We start from the raw sequence: 23036 nt of genomic DNA on the forward strand, positions 1-23036 counted from the left end.
TGTTTTAACTTAAAAAAATGTATTCGGGACTTTACTTAAATTCAAGCTCAATAATTCAATCAAAGAAAGACAAATTTCAACTAAAAAACCCCAAGATTAAAGGAAATCTTTTCCTGCATACAAAGAAACATACATGCCACAATGATTTAAATTTTAGAAGTATAATCTCACATCAAGCTTCTAATCCTTACAACATCTGCGTTAAAAGCAAAGTTTAATCTATAGCTTTACGTAAGAGTTACAACACAACTTACTTCTTTACAGTGGTACGTTACAGAGCAGTGATCCAAAAGAATGAAGTATTTCAAAACTGAAGTGGTGATAAAGCAAGAGGTTCATGAGAGTAAGGAGAAAATTACTACACCTCCAAAAACATACCATAAATGCAAGAAAAGGCACTTGGAAATTTGGACTAATCTGTCTTCTAAATTTCTTCACATACCTTAGCACTACATAAGCTAATACTAATGCTACCTGTTAGGAAGTGAACAAGTTTCCCTGGAGGTCAGCAATCCCCAAATGACCAATGCAGTCTAAACAGGACATAGACGCCTTCAAAAATGTTAGTAAGCAGCAGACATGTGCAACCTCCCCGGTCAGTCTGATGAGTGGAGAGCCCATACCTGACTATTTCCACTCTGGTAGCGCACTCGGACTGCTTTTCTTTCCACTGAGGCTCATCCCAGTCCAGCTCATAGAACACGACCACCAGGGCTGGCACCAGATTCAGATGTTTATTCATCCAACCCGTCTTTAAGATGCCTTTAGGAATGTACCACTCATATGACGTTCTCTGCAAACATTGGCAAACGGGGAAAAGAGTTATTTGATAAGAACAGCAGCAGAAACCATCTGTTATTGAGGGACAGGCACTTTAAATGCATTTATCTCACGCAATACACATATGACACATTTTTAAGATGAGGACATTCAGGCTTACAGAGATCAAACGAGACAGCAAGTATGTGAGGTAGAATCTCAACCCTAGAGCCACTACAACTTCCATTTAAAGAACGACCAAAGCCAAAGCATTTCTAATGATGGCAAGGCTCTCAAATACCCTGGAAGTAAACAGCCCTTTTCCAGGTAAATTCTACTGATAGTCCTCACCATTCCAGTTTCTGTTATTGTAAAAGCCACTCAAATAAAATCTAAAACCCAATATGGCTTCATTTGTTTGAAATGTATACTGCCAGGATGGCATTTCACCTTACTTGTGGATGAAAGAAAAAATGGTGGGGTTTTTTTTGCTGAGGAAGATTAGCCCTGAGCTAACATCTCTGCCAATCTTCCTCTATTTGGTACGTGGGATACCACCACAGCATGGCTGACGAGTAGTCTAAGTCCATGCCTGGGATCCCAACCTGCAGACCCAGGCTGTCGAAGCGGAGCATGCCAAACTTAACCGCTAGGCCACAGGGCCGGCCTGACAATTCTTAAATATAGAAGCATAACAGCAGTCACCAGGGGTCAGCACTAAGTGTCACATCACGGGAAGGGGATGTGGTACATGCATCTCCCCTGAAGAACCCAGTGGAAATCTCAAATTACTTCCAAAGCACCTGTACTGACTCATACTACTTCAGCTCATGTTGGGCCAACGTCTACCTCAAGTGAGGAAGGACAAGGATAGTAAGGAATCCTGACACAAAAATCTTGAGGACTCTGGAAGGAACCAGGAACAGGAAAATGAAAAGCTCCTGAATTGGAGAATTCATCAAGGAGAAAGGGGATGAGCTCTGCCGGGCCACAAGCCTTCCAGGACACAAACACCACATTAAAAATATGCGTAAGGGCCAGGAATGCTATATCTTGCACAATTTCAGAGAGAGCTCACAGCTTCTACAGCGGGGTATATGCAACCATCTCCAGTGTGTGGTTCTCAACACACAAGCATCAGCTGGTGACCAAGTTCACAGGGCCCACCTCGTAGAGCCTAACTGAGGAGGCCTGGCATTTACATTTGCAATAAACACTCCAGGTGAGGATGACATACATGGTCCAGAGATGAGTCTCAAAAACACTGCTCTAGGGCAGGGAAAGAAAAAAAAAGGTGGGTGGGCAGTTTATTTCAATCAACATGTCTTCTTAACTGACTTTCAGACCAACCTCGCAAGATTATGATAAATAACAAATTAACCACCATACATAACTTTCTTAAAAAAGTAAACCGACATAGAACTACATACATATTAGCAGCTATTATTAATATCATCATCATTATAATTATCATTTTTCTAGGTAAATCAGAGTCTCTACAATGATGTTCACCCTAAAAGTCAGTTTTGAACTTAATACCTTTTCTTATTCCACTCTGATATGTAGAACTCCCCAAGGACAGAGAGCATGTCTTATTTAAATTTCTATCACCAGCCTATTGCTTAGTTTCAGGGACCTAACACAAAGCAAAATACGTGTGTGAAATTGAACCAAACTGTAAAGACCACGGATTCTATAAGGATACTGGTAATGATGAATGGGGAAGTGAGACCTTCTTTCTAAAGAGGTCTTTACAGAGAGTTGGGGTATTTTAAAGAAATGCAAAAAGAAAAACCTAGGCTCATAGGATAGAAAGTTAAATAACAACTATTATTAAAGATACCTGTAGGGTATTCCATACAGGAAAAAGCCTAGGGTTTTCTTTATACATCACTGTAACCATTGCCTTGATAAACTCAGGGGTTTTCTAGCACAGACAATAAGAATAAAAAAGATATACAGGGGCTGCTCTGGTGGCGCAGCAGTTAAATTCACATGTTCTTCGGTGGCCCGGGGTTCGCCAGCTTGGATCCCGGGTGTGGACCCACGTACTGCTTATCAAGCCATGCTGTGGCAGGCATCCCACATATAAAGTAGAGGAAGACGGGCACAGATGTTAGCTCAGGGCCAGGCTTCCTCAGCAAAAAGAGGAGGATTGGCAGTAGTTAGCTCAAGGCTAATCTTCCTCAAAAAAAACCAAGATATACACACACAGAGGGAGAGAGAGAGAGGAGAGCCCCTATGCGATCATAACGTGATTACCTTGGGTCTACATTTGGGATACTCATGGTCTCCTGGGAGCACCTTGAAAGAAATTGGTACCCGATCAGCCCTCCGATTGGCACAGAAAGCATCCCAGACGGCTCGATGGACAGCATTATAAACTACGTCCAGGCCCGTAAGAGTAACAAAAGCCATAGGCCGACAACATAATTCCACAGGGAAGTCCCACTGTGTGGGGCTCATGTCCGAGGCGTCTCAAAAAATCTGCAATACAAATGTTAATAGTCATAATTAATTTTTTAAAAGCCCATATCCATATCTAATATATGAAGCTCCACCATTTAAAAAACATTACAAAAAGGCAAAAGACTTTGCAAACTTTTGAGCAAATACAAAAGAAGACAGCAAAAGGGAAAACTTTAATTCCTAAATTGACCTATTAAAATTTAATAGCTATCGGTACTATATTTTTTAAAAATGTTTCATATTACAAAGGTTGCAGTCTACTTTAAAACAAATCAGTATTTTCAGTAACATCTCAAAACGCACACAGAACTCTGGGATGAGCAGAACAAAAAAGCAGGAAGGTGATCAAATTAAAATAGGCCTCATGACCTATTTTCAGCTATAAAGAAAAATAATTATTGACTCACACATAAAACAAAGTACAAGTATCTCTAATTTCTTTATAATTGCTAACATCTAATTTCTAAATTCCTAGGATATTACTAAAATAACATTCTAATTATCTGAATAGCTATGTTTTCTCATTTCCCCACAATTAATATAAAATGTACTATTTAAAGGAAAATCTATCTAATAATGAATGGAAACCTCTAGGAAGACAGGTTTCTATTGTGTCCTTTAGCTGAGAATCAGTCTATAATAAACCCAAGTATGCACGAACTTCAGAAAAGCAATTATATAAAAATGTGTTTATTCCAAAAAAAATTATCATTATATTTTCAAAATAATTTCTCATTTCCCAAAACATGTATCATGAGGTTCTTTTAAAAGCTGATCTTCACTAGCATATTTCACAGGCCTCAAATACAATTTGTGTGAAAAGTTAGGCACACATACGCCACGACTTGATAACCAAATATTTTTAACTGAAAGGTTAATTTGACAAAGACGATTAGGTTTCTCACATTTTAGTACTGAAGGAATAACTGGTACTGAATACGTGATTGGAAAGCTGACCAGAAATGATAAATGTCTACAATAGAGAGAAGTTTTAGAATTATTGAAACCAACATTTTTAGGAGAGGATGAAGCTACGAGGGCAGAGGACTGTATGTTTAGAGGAAGAAATAATTTAGCTCTAGAGAATTTTCGAGTGAAAATAAAAAAGAGATGGTCAAAACACAATATGGCTACCTTTGCTTGAAACCAAAAAGTCTAGATCATAGCCCTAGAGGTCCATTTCTCTTAATAACCCCAGTGGCTCAAGAGAATTAGCTGGGTCTTTGAATATGCAGTGGAACTAAGGGGAACTAGAAATGACTTACAAAGCTCTAAATCACAGTTTTGTCCAAGAGAAATATAATATGAACCACATAAATAATTCAAAATTTTCTAGCAGTCACATTAAAAAAATACAAAGCAGGTGGAATTAATTTTAATAATATTCTATTTAACCAATATGCCCCAAATATTTCAACATTAATATAAAAGTGACCAAGATATTACACATTTTTTTTGTACTAAGTCTTCAAAATCTGGTGTGTATGGTACACTCACAACACATTTCAATTTGGGCAGCCTATTTTAAATGCTCAACAGCCACATACGGCTAGCGGCTACCATACTGGACAGCACAGCTCTAAACGACCTTAATTCTGACCCAAAAAATTACTATGTGAAAGTTGTACCAGAAATTCTTACCACATTCTACCTTAAAAGCTTTGGCACTTGAAACGGTCGTGCTTATTCTATACCAAAAGGATGGGAATGAGAAGAACATGGGCCAAGGATAGATGGAGAGGCTGTGCGGATCTCCAGGACAGCCTGGAGGAGAAATTTCCAGATCTCTTGGAAGAAGCCAAGGAAGCAACTAACCATCCCACGACGTGGGAGGAGGTGCAGAAGCTGTGAGTGAACACTCCGGATGGGAGATCATGTAGTGCAAGGGATGCAATCTGGAGGCTGGCGTGGAAGCTAACAAGGAAGACTCGGGAAGGATGACACACCGCAAAGAAAGCTGACCTCATCAAAGTGACAGGTAAAAAATGCGGTCACTAACTTTTAATTAACGGAAGTTCACGGTGCAGGACACAAGGCCACCAAGGATGAGATTCAGAGAAGTTCGACTACAAGACGATCAAAAGAGGAATGACAGTTCGGTGAAAAAAAAAAAAAAAAAGCAGATGTTGAGGATGCGAAGCGATAACCTGATTTAGGAAAAGTGGTCGCAGTATTCCGAGATGGTAGCTCCAACGAGGAAGGGCTGAGAAACAACGCTGCAGCCCTAAAGGCAGACGCTATCCTCCTCCCCCTCCCCTTTTAAACCTAGAGGCCCTAGAAATACGTGCATCTTTTCCTTTAGGGGCTAAAAGAGAAAAGCCAGGATTGCACCCGCTGACACTGAAGAAAAAGGCAGGCCCCCCCACGCCGGCATTGTTAGGAGCTAGCTCTCTCCCCCGGCGGTCTCGCCTGGCCCCGCAGCTTTCCGGGCCTGCACTCACCCAGGCCGCACGCCCCGGGCCGGCTGCAGCTGTGGCCGGTCGCCGCAAGCCGGGAGAGGACGAGGGGAAGCAGGCAGGGCTGTCACAGAACGCTGAGGCCGTCCCCACCGCCACCGCCCCAGAGCAGGTTCCAACCAGCGAGACTTCCCCGAGCCCACCTGCGGCACGCACAGGAAGCACTTTCTGCGCCTGAGTGACAGCGCGCTACACCAATCGCTGTCTCGGAACTTTACGCGGCTCCGCAAAACGTCAGGAAGACGCTGCATTTCCTAGAGGAGGAGGAGCCAGGGGCGGAGAGGGAAGGAGCCAATAGGAGAAGCGAGGAGCGGGAGGAGGCGGAGCCTCTGCCGCGGCCGCCCCGCCTCTCCCCAGACGCGCCGGCGCCCCACCTGCCGCGGCCTCCGGCTACCCGCCCACAGTCCCTGCCAGCAGATTCGCGCGGCCTGAAGGCCGGGGTGCGCGTGACTCTCGTCGGCTGTGCGAAGGGTGTGCTTCCCGAGCCGAGGGCGCGGAAGGGGGACGCCCCAGCCTCGGGGCCCTTCGTGGTCGCGAACGCCGTCCGCCCGGGAGGCTCCCCACGTCCGGCACGATGAGTGCCAACGAGGACCAGGAGGTGAGTCCCCCGACTGGGCGCCCCGGTCCCCGCGCAGGCGCAGTGCGCAGCGCCGAGGGAGGGAGATGACCCCCCGAGGCTCGGGAGTGACCCGGCGCCGGGACGGGCGGGCCCGCATGTGCCCTCGTCCCTGTAGCCGACAGAGCCCGGCTGGGGGGCCCCGAGTTCCCCACGGTCCTGCGCGGAGAGGCCAGGCCCGCGTGAACGGGTGGTGGGGCCCTGGCCTCCTCTGCCCCGGCAGTTTTCCGTTTTGCAAACCCCGGGGTCGCCCCAGGTCTCCTTAATAACAAGGATGAGTGTCCTTGGTCCGCGACCCGGTGCACTTGGCTCGCCTTAAATCCGTGTGTTGTGAGCGCTTGTGCACTGAGTTATGCTGTTTGGAATCTGATCACCTTTAAATTTTAAAGTCTGTTGGCTGGTAGAGAAAGAATGAATTGAGTGGGTTAAATTTCTGGTGGGGGAAAATAATGACACTGGTGTCGCCGGTTTCTAGCCACATTGTTTGGTGGAATCATTTATCCATCTGGTAGTTGTCTGGTGGCTGTGAAGTCTGTGTTGAGCATATATATATATATATCACCTGAATTGTATGGTTTATGCTCAGATTATTTTCTCGTGAAATGCGACTTTGACGTTAAATCATGTAGTACAGTTGGAGGGGATGCCTCGGGTCATCTCTGGGGGACCCTTCTAATTTTGTAATGTGGGCAGGTGAGGAGAAGGGTCTGCAAAGGTGCAGCCATTGTCCCAGGGCTGCACGGTGAGTTTGTGGGAGAAATCAGGACTAGAATCCAGTCTCCTAGATAAGTAGTAGTTATCTTCATTTAGAATATATTGTTTGGAAGCTAGCACTTTTGCAAGATAAATGTAGTGGAATGTCCGAACTGGAAGTTACCTTTAAAAGAGCCAAAGGCCAACAAGCTAGTTGATATTTGAATCCCTTCTAAAATATTCTTGCCAGACGAGTTTCTAAGCCAAGGCATGAACAGTTCTTACTGTGAAGCCTGGAGCATGTCATGTAATGGTTCTCAAAGCTTGGCGCCGTGGACCACAGCCTTAGAACCAATTGGGTGCTTCTAAGAAAAACGGATGCCCGAGCTCTACCTCAGATTTACAGAATCAGAATTCCTGCCGTGGGGCCCAGGGCTCTCTGTTTTAACGGTAAAATTCCATTCTTCTTCCACAGGGCTGATTTTCAGATCTTTGAAGACAGTTTTCCTGACTTCCTGTTCTCCATTTACCTTTCTTCATATGTCCAGTCTTTTTAGTTCTTTCCGTCTCCTGGAATCATGTGTCTGTGGACAGGTTATAAGTTTATTTGTATCTTATTTTAGAATTGTGGCATCACAGAGTTTACTGTCAACTAAAACCCTTTAAGCGCTTTACGCAAAGCATTTTGTATTTCCTGCTTTACTTGTGTATTTAGGTATCTAAGGACAGGTTCTGCCTGCCCTGAAAAGTTTCATCTGGTTAGATTGTTTTTCAGGGACTTTCTGAATTCTTAGTCTGCCACCAGCATAACTCACTGTCCCGTCAAGCTGTCATCCAGAAATTTGGTCAGCCTGCCTTCAATTTTTGTCCCTGTCCAAGCCATTACTTAAAATATGGGCAAGGATTAAGGGCAGAAAGAGTACCGCTATATTTTGAGTAAGGTTGTTCTTATCTAGTCTTCTCAGTTATTCTTGAATGTGGTTTGAATTCCTGTATTTTTTTCTGTGAAGGTGGGAAGACAGACGTGTGGTCCCCGCTGAAATCAAGGCAGCCGCTTTGTGTCTTTCCCTAACATATCACTCAGGTTACCCTCTCTAAGAAGTGGTGTATAGATGTCGTGTGCTTCATATGCTTGCCACATCTTAGGGACTCCTCCTTACTCTCCTAGGTCCTCACAAACTCTTCCTTTAATGATCTCTTCTAAAACTTTGTCCATGTAGATCAACTCACTCATCCTTAGTGTGCAGAATTCATGGCAGGCATCTTTTTGAAAGTTAAGATATATACCCAAGTGCGGTCTGTCTTTGCTTCTCTCCTCACGAATTGATCAGAAATCACGGCAGTGATTGGGTCTTCTCATGGGCAAGCCCACAGAGTTCTAAGAAGTATTTCCAGGCAGGGATTACTGGTGACATTTTCTCTCACAGTCGTTTTTCCCATCTTGGGTAGATCCTTGTCAGCCTTTGTCTAGCTATCATTTTTTTAAAGTTCTTTTTGTTGTCCTTAAGAATTTTTTCAAGTTTTGTATCCTTCTGTGGGAAGGATTACAAATGTAAATAGCACATGTAAACAATGGGGAATGATTGTGCTTCGTATTTCTTATCTCCCAGTTCCACGCTCTTTCTCCTGCACTGTTCCTCAGCAGAATGATGAAGGGCACGTGCTCCGGAGTTGCTGTAAACTAAATCTTATTTTCCTTCCTGGTAAGAACGAGAAAGTAATAGCTTCTTCACAGGATTGATGTAGGAATTAAGTGAGATAATACACTTAACGTGCTTAGCAGTGCCTGGCACATGGTTTTAAAGTAAGTATTAATATTGCGGCATGTTAATATATGCAAGTATGTTGTGAACATCAAAGGCCATGTGTGTTAGCCAAGTTTTATGTAGTAGAGTGGGCTTGAATCAGAAACTAAAGACCCTCTGTTTCTACGCCTTTTATACCACTAAACAAAACGCATTTGATTCATTTATTTCAGATGGAACTGGAAGCATTACGTTCTATTTATGAAGGAGATGAGAGTTTCCGGGAATTAAGTCCAGTTTCATTTCAATATAGGGTAAGACGTGGCGTGAATGGGAGTACTTGCTACTTTTCTAGGAAACATTAAAGGTTGCTAATAATGCTGATTTTGTTTTCTAAATTTAGTGGTTTAAATTTATTATGTCTTTGGATATTCTGAAGAATAGAAATGAAAACTCACCACTGTGACATCAATTATTTGTAACTTTTGAAAACTTAGCTCAACTTTTAAAAACTAGGATAAAACTTGTTTTTATTGTAGCAATTATAAAATGTTAGAAATGGAAGAAACCTTAGAAATTATCTGGTTTTACCTTCTAATCTTAAGAGAACTTCTCTGAATCGTAATTTCCTAAGCTCACACAGCTGATGCTGATTTATATTAGGATTAAAATCCAGGTCTCTGTTCCAAGTCTGCTGTTCTTTTTACTGCCCTATGATATAGTCAAGAAAAGTTGTCAATGTGTGTGAATGTTTTTTATATAAGTGAAATGTCGATTTTTCTTTAAAATGAAAGTTGCTCATAACTTGGTTTTCAACATGAAACAGTATTTTATTTTGTAAGTAAATAATATGAACCATTTATACAAATGATTAGAAGTAATAGTGGTATGGGAAAGTTCTTTTGTAAAAGATTTACAGTTATTGGGGCCAGCCCAATGGCATCATAGTTAAGTTTGCACGTTCTGCTTCAGTGGCCAGGGTTTGCAGATTCAGATCCCAGGCGCGGACCTAGCACTGCTTGTCAAGCCACGCTGTGGCTTGACATAAAATAGAGGAAGATTGTCACAGATGTTAGCTCAGCGACAATCTTCCTCAAGCAAAAAGAGGAAGATTGGCAACAGATATTAGCTCACAGCCAATCTTCCTCACCAAAAAAAAAAAAAAAACCAAAACCACAAAGATTTATAGTTACTAACATTATCACCATTTAAAATAAATTATGTGAGAAGTTATCCTTATAGGTGATTATTATAGGCTGTCGCAGGAAATAAATTCTTTGTAGTTACTTCTTTTAGGTACTCTCCTCTCTGCTTCTCTCTTCTCAATTCCCGTTCAAACTCAACACTCTTACACCGTTCCATGTATGTAACAACAAAGAGACTTGTAATGGCCAAAGTTAACAGTGGAGTTAAGTCCTAGGCCCTTCTCTTTGAATCCTGCTGCCTCGCCAGACTTTCCCCAGTTTCTCCCACACTCCCCTTAGCAAATGGGCATTGAGGATTCCCCTGTACTCTCCTAAATGTGTGTATTAACAACAGCAGGTATTTGTTGAGCACAGTATACAGAATGTTGTAGGACCTGTGTGTCCTATAGGATGGAGATGGATTTAAGGAGAGTAAAAGGTGAGGTTTGGAAACAGTGTGTTGAAAGTCAAAGGACCTGGGGTACATTCTGGCTGTGTCCTCTTTGGACCCCCTCGGTTCCTGTGCAGACTAGTTTTGTAGCCTCCAGAATGATTTTCCCCTCTTAGTTCTTTCTTCAGCTTCCTGCTTACACTTCACCATTAGTCCTCCCACAGACTACTAGTTAGTCCTCTGAAACATGTGATTAGTTATTTCTCTTGGTTGTAGAATGGGGATTAAATTCATTAGCTTGACACTCAAGGCCCTTCTGTTCGATTCAAACTGCCTCTCTGAACTTTCCCAGCCACTGCCATCCATAACAAGGTAGAATAGCTTGTTAAATATTTTCTTGCATTTTTTGTTTTTGTTTTTGTTTTCTTTTTGGTGAGGTCAGCTGGCCCTGAGCTAATATCTGTTGCCAGTCTTCCTCTTTTTCATTGAGGAAGATTTGCCCTGAACTAACATCCGTGCCAGTTTTCCTCTGTTTTTTTTTTTTTTTGTATGTGGCACGCCGCCGCAGCATGGCTTGATGAGCAATGTGTAGGTCCATGCCCAGGATCTGAACCCACGAACCCCAGGCCACCAAGGCATAGTGTGCAAACTTAACCACTAGGCCACTGGGCCGGCCCTTCCCTGCATTTTTTTTAATACCATGCCTTTGGACACATCATTTGCTGTTCCCCTCCGCTCTCATCCATCATCCATGCTACGTCTCCTTTATTGTCTGACTCAGGCCTCTCTGTCACATTTTAGGCTGTGTCTCCTGTCTCTCCCCTGACGTCAAAGCACAACTGACCATTCCGCGTTTCTTCATGCTTTGTTCTGTCACTTTTGAACTTTTAATCATAGTGTAGGTAGTGAGTTTTCTAAATGTCTGTCTCCCTTGAAGACAGGAATGGTCTGTCTGTGTCTTTGATACCAAGCACATGTGAGGCGTGTGGAGTTTGTTTCCACACACAGCTTAAGTACCAACTTAGTGATTGCATAAAGCTAGCAACTTTTATTACTTTTTAATTATCTCTGTATTTAAAACACAGCATAAACCAGTGACGTCCATTATGCCAGTAATCAGCTTATATAGGTGGTGTATAACAGATCTGTAAGTTTATTTGACATAATTTCTCAGTCTCACCTTAGGTTTGTACGCAGTGTGATGGAGGGTGAGGGATGGGAATAAAAACTTCGTGTTCAGAAAATAAAGGTGAATCAAGTAATAATTTGGGGTGAAAATTTTTTAAATTTTATTACTGTTGTTTAAAAATAAATATTTCAAAAGAAAGCAGCAGATATACTAAAAATATTAGAGAGGAGGTTAGCGTAGCCCTGTGCAAGGATGACATGCAGATTTGTGAATCATTCCATAATTTTATTAGAAAATCACCATTTTACAACCATCCATGAAATGATTGTTTCAGGCAAGGATCATTAGTGAATACTAAAACCTTTGGCTGAAAAGTTGTTGAGAAAGAAGATATTTACACAGTTCTGTAGTGTCACCCCCACAGATTACTTCTTAATTACAAAATGAAAGAGATGCTTTTAACGTTGAAGGGATTTGGGGACCATCACCTTAACCAAGTGATCAAACTTAGTATCGCCAGTGATGATTGCAGAAGATTCTGTGTGCCTCCTTATATGGTGATGTGGGAATCATACACCACATCACCCAAGTAGTCTGCTTACCCAAACCACTGAATCTGCCAGACGAAACAGTCAGTCCTGACCTGGGGACATCGTGCAAGGCAACTGGCCTAGACTCTTTTTGTCAGAAAAGACATTTAAAAGGTAGGGGAGAGGTCTGGGGACTGTTCTAAATTAAAGCAGAGTGAGAGGTTTGACAACCAAATGTAATCCGTGGTCCTCTGGATTATGGATCTGTGCGCTGAGGAGGTGGTTTATTAAAGGATACTTTAGAAACGACGGGGAACTTTTACTGTGGATTCTGAATTATATACTATTTTTGTATCACTGTTGAATTTCTTGGATGTGATAATGATACTGTGGTTATAAAGGAGAATGTCCTCATTCTTAGGATACTTTACCCATAAGTATTTGAGGACTTTTCATGATATCTCCAGTGTCCTTTCAAACAGTTCAACAAAAACCAAAGGAGGTTTTGGGGGAGGGGACTTGATTCTGTACTGTAAGAAAGAGAGAGTAGATGGAGTAAAGGGTATTTGGTGAATAAGATAGATGTCAATGAGTATTCATTGTTCTATTCCAGTTTTTCTGTAAGATTAAAATTTTTCAAAATAAAAAATTAGGGAGAGCAGGAAAATAGAAAAGACGTCTTTAAATTATTCAGGTGAAGGTCAAAAGGTACGCGTTCCAGTTACAATATAAGTCCTGAGGACGTAATGTACAACATGGTGACTGTAGTTAATAATACTGTATTGCACAGGTGGAGATTGCTAAGAGAGTAGATCTTAAGAGATCTGATCACAAGAAAAAAATTAGTAACTGTGTATGGTCAGAGATGTTAAGTAGACTTACTGTGATGATCATTTCATAATATATACAGTTATTGAATCATGTTGTACATCTGAAACTAATATGTTATGTATCAGTTATACCTCAATAAATACATAAATAAATAGGAAAAAAATTATTCAGCGGTTGCTATCCAGCCTAAGGCGTTCCTTTTCCTTATCTTTTTGCCTTTTCTTTTTTTCTCTAAATTTTACATTTCATTTTCTAGTCTCTCAAGATTGATTGTGCTAATGCGTATCAGTTTACTTGTTTTTAATGCTTCATCATTTAGCAATTAGAAAACTTAAGACACAGATGAAGAATTTCAAGTTTGTAGATTATTATTTTTGTTCATTCTATTCCTTTTCCCCACAGTTGGTCTTATCTTGTCCTCACAAAGCTTTCAGCAAAGAAAAAACTCTATAAGACATCGCCTTGGTGCTAGAAAAAGCTGGAGGGTGGGTTGGAGAGACGCCATGGACATCAAGTAAAGCTGTCACAGCAGTCTAGGAATGAGTTAAAAGTCACACTGTTCATGCTGCCCTCGCCCGCTGCTGAGTCTTAGCCTGAACCCTGAACTTTTCAAAATATTACATTTCTGATCTGATCATGAGCGTTGGAAAGAATTCATCATTTTAATGAAATGAAAGAATTCATAGTTTAATATTCTGTCTTTGTATCACTTTTTACAAGCCTAAGATTTCCCTTTTCTTCAGATAGGTGAAAATGGTGATCCCAAAGCCTTCTTAATAGAGATTTCCTGGACGGAAACATATCCCCAGACGCCTCCAATTATATCTATGAACGCGTTCTTCAACAACACCATGTAAGTAGTGTTTCATTTTCACTGCTTGTTTTTTTTTTAACACTCTCTCGCTTTTCTCTTAGCAGTGTATTTCTTGTGCGTTGTAGATCATCAGCTGTAAAGCAGAGTATATTAGCCAAGCTGCAGGAGGCGGTGGAAGTTAACCTCGGGACCGCTATGACCTACACGTTGTTTGAATATGCCAAGGACAATAAGGAGCAGTTCATGGAGAATCACAATCCTGTTAATTCCACGGTGAGCGTGTGATTAGTTTCTGCCAGATTTTTTTGTTGTTTTGGTTTTACTCTGCTAATAAGTAATTTTTATTAGTTTTACTATTTTTTAAAAATTGGAAGGAGACTTTGTGTTAGATTTAAAGTGAGTTACATCTGAGTTAAATAAAAACAATGAATTTTAGATTTCTTTGGTGTCTATTTAACTTTAAAAAATAAGATTTTGTTCTCTAGATCTTACCCTTCATATAAGATTTGAATACTTCATGTGCCCACCAAAACTGAGCTGTTGTAGAACCAAATATTTTTTCAAATTGATTTAGTGTCTTCATAAAGCTCAGAGAATTTCTCATGTAATGCTAAAATACGTGCGAAATTACTTTCTCCCTGAGGCTTATTTAATTGTAAATACTCTTGCTGCAGTTCAATTGGAAGGTGTTGCAACTTAAGGGAACTTTATTAAATAAGAAAAAATGTTTTATTTCTAGAATTATTTTCAGAAATGATCATCTTTTAATACCTTAAGCATCTGTGTATTAGACCCCTTTGCACCAGTTATCCATGAAAAGACTTCTCAGTGGTCAGTGTCAGTTTTTGTCTTGTGAACCAAGCTGCAAGCTTTTCGACAGCAAAGGCCATGTCTTCTGCTTGAGCGCTTCTGGCTTCCACGTTCCCAAGGGAACACACAAGACCACCGAGAGGCAGCTGGAGAAGCAGTAGAGGGTGGTAGCCAAGCTCATAGACTGTGGGCCAGACCACGTGGCCCTGAAAACCCTCCCATCACCACTTACTGTGTGACTTTGGGCAAGTTTCTTGGTCTCACTACGCTCAGTTTCTTCATCTTGGAATGAGGACTGTGACAGCATCTGCCTCGTGAGATTGTAGTAAGGACCACATGAGTGATATGTATACAACTTTTACAGCAGTGCTTGGTGCCTGCCGAGCACATTAGATTTTGCCTATCATAAACTCCGACTGCATGAACCCAAATTCAAATATTTTACTTCATTCATGAAGATTTTCTTCATTTCTTTAGGGAACCAGGATGTTCTAGTTAAGTACTGGTGGTTTTTCTAAAGACATATTTAAATTTCCAAATAATAACTATTAACTGAATTTTAAAATGAGCTTGGAACTTTAGAGCTTCAATATAATGCTGGTATCAGATCTTCTTTCTCAGGGACCTGGTTATAATGATTGAACTGAATGTCCTTTGATGTGAACCTTTAGAAGAGTGAAACCAGTGTGCTAAGGCCACCTGATCTGATAAATGAATATAATAATACAGAATTTTCTACTTCATAGATCTAAAAATTATCAGCTCATTTCAGGATATAGCCATATTTAGTGTAATTCAATAAGTTTTAAGGCATGAGTCTAAGAATTACTTCTTTTTTTCCAGACATCCATAAGCAATATCATCTCCATTGAAACTCCTAATACAGCCCCATCAAGTAAGAAAAAAGACAAAAAAGAACAACTTTCAAAAGCCCAGAAACGTAAACTGGCGGACAAAACAGGTTTGTGTTATTTTTTTTCTTTTGTAACCCAGATAAATGGGTTGCTTTTTAGTGTGATATAGGTGCTTAATAAGTATAGTTAGATTTAAGATTAGTTCTCTACTCTTTCTTCTTGGAACATTTGGATCAGACACTGTCTTAGGTCTCAGATGTATATTGAAAATATTGACTGCTGCTTCACCACCAGAGATAACCAGCCATTTGAGAAGAAGGTAACTGAGTGGCAAAGTAACTATAAATGAGTCTTGAGATTGGGGAACATTAGAATAATACACAAGCGCGGTCTACCTGTACCCTATCTGACCTGCTTGGGATTGTCCTATTTGTTTCCCTCTGTGGCAGATGTGTATGTTATTGAAAATTTTTTGAAATGTAGCTTTCATTTGAGCTGAAGTCTGGTATACCAGTGATCTTAGCACAATAAATAATTTAATGTTTTTGTCTGTAGTTGATTGCTTTATATGACAACAGTGAAAGTTAAGAGTAGAATTCCTGTGTGTCCTAACCCAGAGTCATCTGATATGGACCTTGAGAAGAGTATTGTAAACTGCAGCTCATGTCACCAATAATGTTTGATCCCTTTTCTTTATTTAACCTGAAAATTTGCAAATCGATACCAGCCTGTGAGCTTTATTCCCAGTTAAGGAAAATGGGGACATTACTATGTGTGCTTACATACATTTCTATACAAATACACAAGTGCGTGTGTATGTATACTTACATCTGTATATTTCTGTAATTGCCCTTTATTAAGAAGAACTGACCCTTTTGCTTTGGTGAGGAGGTTTAAAATAGTGCCCTTTCTTTTATAAAGTAATGATAGTTTTTTGGTCTTTTATGTTTTATTTAATGTCATCTGTGGCAGAATAAAAAGATAGCAACCCTGTGTTGGCCCTCAAAATACATTTTTGAAATTATAATGGTTTGTGAAATGAAAAGTCTGAGAATGCGTTATACCTAATGTCAAGGCAGCATTAAAGTATAAACAGCTGAAGCAGTAAATTGTCAGCCATTATAGTCTGTTTTTTAGAATTCTGGTTAATCTCTTTTTGGAATGTTTTAGCGTCTACGTCAGTTAGTTTGTTACCTGTTGCTTTCACGCATAATGACCTATGGTCATTCCCTTTCGTTAATATCTCCCCACCCCCGTCTTCTTGGTGATGCCCGTGTAAAAGTCATTGTCTTCCTGTAGTTATGCTGGAGGAGTTTGTGACTTGTAGCTTACATTCTAAATAAAACTTTAACAGGACAGTGATGGCGCTGTGGGTAAGTTTTAAGTTACCAAAATTGGTGATCTGCCCTCATACCTCTCATAACCAGTAACCAGTGGGATAAGATTCTTATTGGCATGAAGGAGAAAAGAACTATTCGCATCTAAAATTGAGCTCCAGTAACATTGCTTCTCTGCTATAAGAATCACGGCGTTAGGGGCCGGCCCAGTGGTGCAGCAGTTAAGTGTGAATGTTCCACTTCAGAGGCCTGGGGTGCACCGGTTTGGATCCCGGGTGCGGACATGGCACCGCTTCTCAAGCCATGCTGTGCTATGCATCCCACATATAAAGTAGAGGAAGGAAGATGGGCACAGATGTTAGCTCAGTGCCAGTCTTCCTCAGCAAAAAGAGGAGGATTGGTGGCAGATGTTACCTCAGGGCTAATATTCCTCAAAAAAAAAAAAGAATCACAGGGTTAGTTTCTGTTTCCCATGCTGTAAAATTAATGGTCTTATTTTGAATGAATATTTTGAAGGTTTTATAAAATGAGAGATATATAGATACATCGAGCATAAAGGAAATCAAGCCACTTTAAATTGAAAAATTTTTAGTTGTATTTATTTACACTCTTGTTGCTTAACGACAGGGATGCATTCTGAGAAATGCTTCATTAGGCTGATTTAATCATTGTGTGAACATCACAGAGTGCACTTACACAAACCTAGTTGGTACAGCCAACTACACACCTAGGCTCTATGGGACTAATCTCATGGGACCACTGTTCGTGTATGTGGTTCCTCATTGACCGAAACATCATTCATTGTGCGGCTCATGACTGTATTAAACTATTCTTTAAATTTGAGTATTCTATTAAAAGAATGATATCACTTGTAAACTAAAATTCTTAAATAAAAGTTGAGCTTGTTTTCAAGTACGTCTAAGAGATTAAAGCCCTGTTTAAACAGTGTCAGATTAAATAATGACTATTTTGTCAGAGCACAGCAGTTAATAAATAAGTTGACCAGGCCTCCTCCTAGTCTTGAAGCCAGACATTTGTTCATGAGGCCTCTTGTCTTGACCCTCGCTTCCTAGTGTGAAGCACTAGCTCAGGAAACAGTAAACCAGCAGTGACCTTGCGTAAAGCGGTAGAGTCTTTGCGCAGGTGTGTGAAGCTGGTGGGTTGATTGGCTCCTCTTCCTGGCATCACCCACTCACCTCCATAGTTTTTCTTTGATATCACGTTTTGTCTTGAATGGAAATAGGGGAATGTGAAACGGGGGTACAGCTGAAATGCTTGGCAAGTGTCCCCAGGAGAACAGTGCTTTTAATTCACAATGATGATAGACTATTTTTCCAACTTAGTCATATGCGATTTAAGTTTTTAATCCATTTTTTGTGTGGAATAGTATATAAAATCTTTTATATTAGAATATTAATTAATTAAACGATTACTGATTGGTCTTAGAAATAAAGTTACTATTTTCATCCTCTAGATCACAAAGGAGAGCTTCCTCGAGGATGGAACTGGGTTGATGTGGTGAAGGTAGATACTAGTTATATTCTCGTCTTCAAAAGTTGTTCTTAGTGTCGCCACCAAATAACGAAATATATGTCTTCCATTTTCTCCCCCTCAACATTTGGATTTTACTGGGATGTCTGTTTCCTTTTTTACATTCAGCACGTAAGTATTTTTTGAAATATCCTTCACATTCTGCTCTCCCCTACACCCTCAGTTTTAGCTTTTCTTTTTTTAAATAATAGAAAATCTGTAGAAGTAAGTTATAACTACACTGAAGTGTAATTGTTTATGTAAGTACATCTTAAGAATGGACATGTTTGAATATGACTCTAAGTTAGTGATCATATGGAAACTGAAAAAACAAGTCACAGAAAGGAATGCTTTGATTTCTTAGTAGAAATTAAGTATTTTTTTAGGGCAGACCCTAGATGTAGTTTCCCATCATTATCAAGAAAAGATTTTCTGTCTTTGTTGTTTAAAATTGTTTACTTCCCACTTTGAATATTTTTGCCAACTTCTCTCAATATTTTTCATGCGATATTTGTAGTTTCAAATATATTAAGCTGATATTTAACACAGTAAGGTAATTCTTTTTGTAGGACTTTATGAAATGAGTTTTGCGTGCCAATTAGTGCCACTACTGCTATGCGAAGTAATTAATATGATCCAAGGATAGTTAAAGATTAGGCTTTTAGTGAGGACCTACAAATTTGGGTAATTTACAGGCTGTATATTCTTAAAGTTTATTTTAAAGTCAGCTGTTTTAGACCATGAGAATGCCTTTTCTATAGAAACTGTTTAAAATAATCTTCATGCTTCTAAAATCTAGTACAAAAGTATTATCTGGGAGTAGGGAACCATGAGCTACAATCAGAATCAAGAAACAGTATTTCTTCTCACCTTCCTGGGCAAGAGGCTGGCTATATACAAGATGTCTGTATGGGTGAAGCTTCTCTGGTGTTCTCTCATGCAGGCGGGCCCCCTCCACTGATGCCCGATGGCTGCTTCATGTTGTCCGCCTGAGTCTGTTCTCTCCTTGAAATGCTCCATGCTCCAGAATGAGCTGTTTCCTAACTCAGGATGAGAACGCATCTTTTTAGTGCCGCAGATCTCAGCTGAAAGGAGGAGGGAGAAGAATCTGATTAATCCAAAAATGATAGAGTTCCTCCTTCCCCAGCTCCAGAAGTTTAGGTTTCTGTTTGTTTTTAAGAGAGTCCTTGTTAATATAAATTAGAATTTCAAGCTATAAAAGAAAGAAAAATTTAAATGATTCAGTAATCTTGGGAGATAGGAGAAGATATTTTTAAGAAGGAGGTTACCACCCAGACACAGCTTGGACTCAGAATCTGTTACCCTAGGCTAGTGGTGTCCAAATGTGGTCTTTGGACCCTGGGACGTCCTGGAGGCCCTCTCAGGGGGTCTGTAAGTTTGAACTATTTGCATCGTGATATTAAGGTGCTGTTTGCCTTTTTGCTTCTCTCATGAGTGTCCAGTGTTGTTTACCAGAGGCCGCATGAAGTGTGGTGATGCCATCACTAATATTCTTCTATTAGAGCACCAATAGGATGTGTGCTTATATATTCTTGTGTTTTCCTGAATTTTCTAAGGTAGTAAGTTTAGGATCTAAGTATGTGCATTTTTATATTAACTCAGTTGTTCTTAGTACTTGTACTGTGTTCTTGTTAGCTATCTTCCATTATACCTGCCTTACTATAGAAGCAGATTTGTGAAAATCCAGCTATCTTCTGCTGAGCTAGATAATAAAGAGATTTGCAAAAATGTAAAACAACACTACTCTTGCATTAAGTTTTTTGTTGTTTCAAAAAATGCAATTTTTCGGGGCCAAGCCCAGGGCCTAGTGGTTAAGGTCAGTGCAATCTGCTGCAGCGGCCTGGGTTTGGTTCCCGGATGCAGACCTACACCACTTGCTGGTGGCCATGCTGTGGTGGTGACCCACATATAAAATAGAGGAAGATTGGCATGGATGTTAGCTCAGGGCACATCTTCCTCAGGAAAAAAAATAAAAAGCAAAAGCAGTTTTTTATTTAAAAAGTGTTATTAGGTTATCATATAATGGGTTTATTGTTATTTTTACATGAATTAAATTTCTCAGTTTTAATTTCAAATGTAATAAGTATAACCTACATTTTTTTAAAAAGTTCTTTAGGATTCTCAATTTTTAAGAGCAGGAAGAAATTCTGGGGTCAAAATGTTTGAGAACTACTACCCTTAACATTTTCTGCTTTTTACAGCTTTCCACATTCTCTGGGGTTCTTGGGGTTTGCGTTCAATGGGGATCTCTTAGTGGCTGGGGCTTTATTTTGGTCAGAATTACCTTTGTGTTCTTTGGGGATTTTGTCTGCACTTCCTGCCCCCGCACTCCCCCCACAATTCATTTGCCAACTCCTGTTGTAGACCAGACTTTAAGAATTGTCTGATTAAGATGATAAGTCTTAGCTTTTTATCACAACTAAAAATTTTAAAAATTCAAAAAAGAATTTGTAGTATAAAACAGAAATAGAAGGTATCATTCATCTTATAAATGACATCTTTTGTATAATCTTGGTTCCAATTTGTGTAACTTGGAAAGCTTCAAGGGACTTCCCCACCTCGTTCTGTTGAGATTCTATTTGTAAAGAATCTCGTTTAAAGTTGCTGAGCTGAGGTCGAAAAGTAGTTACGTATGGTGAAAGCTGTAGATGGTTTAAGTTACTTGAAGCTTGTTGTCTGTTCTATTAACTATAAATGTTTACTTTTGATATTAAGTGGAAATAATGAACTCATAATATAATAGCTTAAACTTGTTAAATGTTTCTTTTATCTTGTTTTATAGTTAAGCAAAACTGGCTCTAAAGATGATGACTAGCGCTTGGAATTGAGACAAAGGAAGAGCATCCTTTAAAAAGTAACCTGGGTTCAAAATCTTTCATGACTCTTCTGGTATTGAGGGGGCTTTTTATAAAACACAATTTTTTGAGTGTGTTTCTTAGTAAACAATGTTTTAAGCCAAAAGTTCATAAAGTGATTGGTTGTATTAAGTTATTTTCACAAACTTGCCTTAATAAAAGGTGAAAAGGTTACCGTTTAGTAAACTTCGTAAAGCCTGTTGGGCTTTGGAAATGGACAAATACGGGGAATAAAAAATAATCAATGTTAATTTACATGGTTTTATTCTAGTGGACGTGATATTTTTAAAAGCAGTCTGAAGCCCTTGTCAAACCCTCATCCCAGTGGAGCAGAACACAGTGAACAGTTACTGCCCCTCATGGGCCGTGTGGATAGGCTTCTCGTCTTGAAGTCTTCAGCTGTTCTTTCTCTTAATTACTGAAGCATAACTTGCTTCAGAGAAATTTAAATACTGGTATTTGAACTTTCTACATAATATTCTTTGTAGTTCCTTTTTATTTTTCAAAGGTGAACTGCTTCTCTTTAATAAATAAATACCTGTTTATACTTTTCTCTTGGTTTGGGTCACGGTGTTGGATCATGAAAGCTTTCAATGGTTTGTATGCTATGAAAAGATAGAAACAAATCTGCCAAATACATTAGAAAGTGTTTGAATAGAAGGGCTGGCTCCTATTTAAACCATTTCTCTTTGTTGCATATACCAACATGGGAGTAAAAGATGCCTTAATATTTAATATTTGTATTGTTGGAGACAATGGTTTTAATAGATTCCTATTTATCTGCTGTTGTGTATTTTTAGTTGTTTGGTTAAGTGAGGTCTTCTAAATGGTTTAACAGAAAACCACATTTCAAGTCTTGTTTCTTTTCAGTTATCGAAATGTATTTCTCAGCCCGAGCATCTTTGTAATACTAGGTATAGAAGCATTTCAAATGCTGAGCTGTAGCACATTAATAGAGGAGACTTTTAGCATAGTTTTACCAGGAAGTTATTGATGTGTGTGTGCAATTTACAGTAATTTCTGTCTATGCTCCCCAGCTTTAAAAACACTTAGAACTGCTGCTGTGGTGTCTGGAAGGGTAGATTGTTGATTCCTCAAGTTATACTTGTGCAGCTTGGGTCTCAGTTTTTAAAGAATATTTAACTTTTCAAGAACTTTCCTTAGTGTAAGAGTAGTTTGAATTGTTTCCGTGGTTTTTACTGGGTTAGCATTGGCTTCAGTTAAATCGTTGGAATTGTAAGTATAATTACAGTGAAGAAGCTTAATCTCATTTTCAAAAGCTGAATCGCATTTTATTTCTTGAACTCTTATGATAGCAACATTAAAATTCAGGACCACTAGAATATGCCAACTTTTGTTTCGGGGTTGTGTGTGTAGTTTGTGTTGTGTTGATTTATTTGCTTTGTTTTTAAAAAGACAAACTACTATATCTGCCAGTGGGAGAAAATTCTTTGTTTTGCTCTGAAGCTTCTGAAATTGTTTAGGCTTACTGTGGTTCGTAGATTACAAAGAATAATGCTAGTTAAATGCCAATGAACTGTTTTTCCTCTTTTTATATGAAATGTACACATTTCACGGGGTGATGGTAGCAGTGGTGCCTCTTTCTACCTTATGTAAAACTCTTGAACATCCTCATCAGTATTGCCGTCATCTGCTTAATACTCCCGGTATATTTTCTCAAAGTCTGTTTACTTAAAATTATGTAGAATGGCATAATTAATGAGCAATAAAACCTGAATTGCACACCATGATTTTTCTACGTTTTATTTCAAATCACTTGACAGAGTTGGTGGTTATATGACTGCATAGACTTATAGTACAACATGTGCCCTCCTCCTAGAAGATGTTCAAAATGTTGAATTAAAAACTATTTTTTAAGTGAGCTGACACAGAGGTAAGGAATACCCAGAGTCTAAAAAATTAAATGAAAGTTGGAACCTTAAGGTTAAGGACAACTTTAGTTTTCACAGCTTCAAGGGGTCCCGGAGACGAGATGAAGTCCAGGGTCAACC

General features: G+C 39.6%; 2 protein-coding genes across 5 annotated transcripts in view; one reads left to right on the plus strand and one right to left on the minus strand.

Annotated features, from left to right (window-relative positions):
- Positions 1-6018, minus strand: part of TRAPPC11 (trafficking protein particle complex subunit 11) — a 46311-nt gene extending 40293 nt beyond the window's left edge. The window contains exons 1-3 of the mRNA XM_001491998.6: positions 5670-6018; positions 3022-3246; positions 624-793 (exon numbers count right to left, since the gene is read on the minus strand). Coding sequence (XP_001492048.3) covers positions 624-793; positions 3022-3225 — 374 coding nt within the window. The 5' untranslated portion in view covers positions 3226-3246; positions 5670-6018. The remainder of the gene's footprint in view (positions 1-623; positions 794-3021; positions 3247-5669) is intronic.
- A 129-nt stretch (positions 6019-6147) lies between these two features.
- Positions 6148-22772, plus strand: RWDD4 (RWD domain containing 4). 4 transcript variants are annotated; one of them, XM_001492050.5, is made up of 8 exons: positions 6148-6282; positions 8972-9052; positions 13547-13656; positions 13743-13890; positions 15271-15388; positions 18093-18142; positions 18278-18280; positions 20952-22772. In XM_001492050.5, the coding sequence occupies exons 1-8, from the start codon at positions 6259-6261 to the stop codon at positions 20982-20984; spliced, it is 567 nt and encodes a 188-aa protein (XP_001492100.1). In that variant the 5' UTR covers positions 6148-6258; the 3' UTR covers positions 20985-22772. The 4 variants fall into 4 exon arrangements, with proteins under 4 accessions (XP_001492100.1, XP_023486353.1, XP_005606461.1 ...); XM_023630585.2 differs by lacking the exon at positions 18278-18280 and having other exon boundaries at positions 20952-21023; positions 21296-22772; XM_005606404.4 differs by lacking the exon at positions 18278-18280.
- Positions 22773-23036: the final 264 nt, after the last annotated feature.

The sequence above is a fragment of the Equus caballus genome, chromosome 27 (assembly GCF_041296265.1).
Source record: "Equus caballus isolate H_3958 breed thoroughbred chromosome 27, TB-T2T, whole genome shotgun sequence".
Lineage (NCBI taxonomy): Eukaryota > Metazoa > Chordata > Mammalia > Perissodactyla > Equidae > Equus > Equus caballus.

Excerpts from the sequence above, each read along its gene's own strand:
- RWDD4 (XM_001492050.5), top strand. The coding sequence starts at position 6,259 with ATGAGTGCCAACGAGGACCAGGAG. Across the intron at positions 9,053-13,546 it reads CAGTTTCATTTCAATATAGG|ATAGGTGAAAATGGTGATCC; the intron begins GTAAGACGTGGC and ends CCTTTTCTTCAG. Across the intron at positions 15,389-18,092 it reads TAAACTGGCGGACAAAACAG|ATCACAAAGGAGAGCTTCCT; the intron begins GTTTGTGTTATT and ends TTCATCCTCTAG.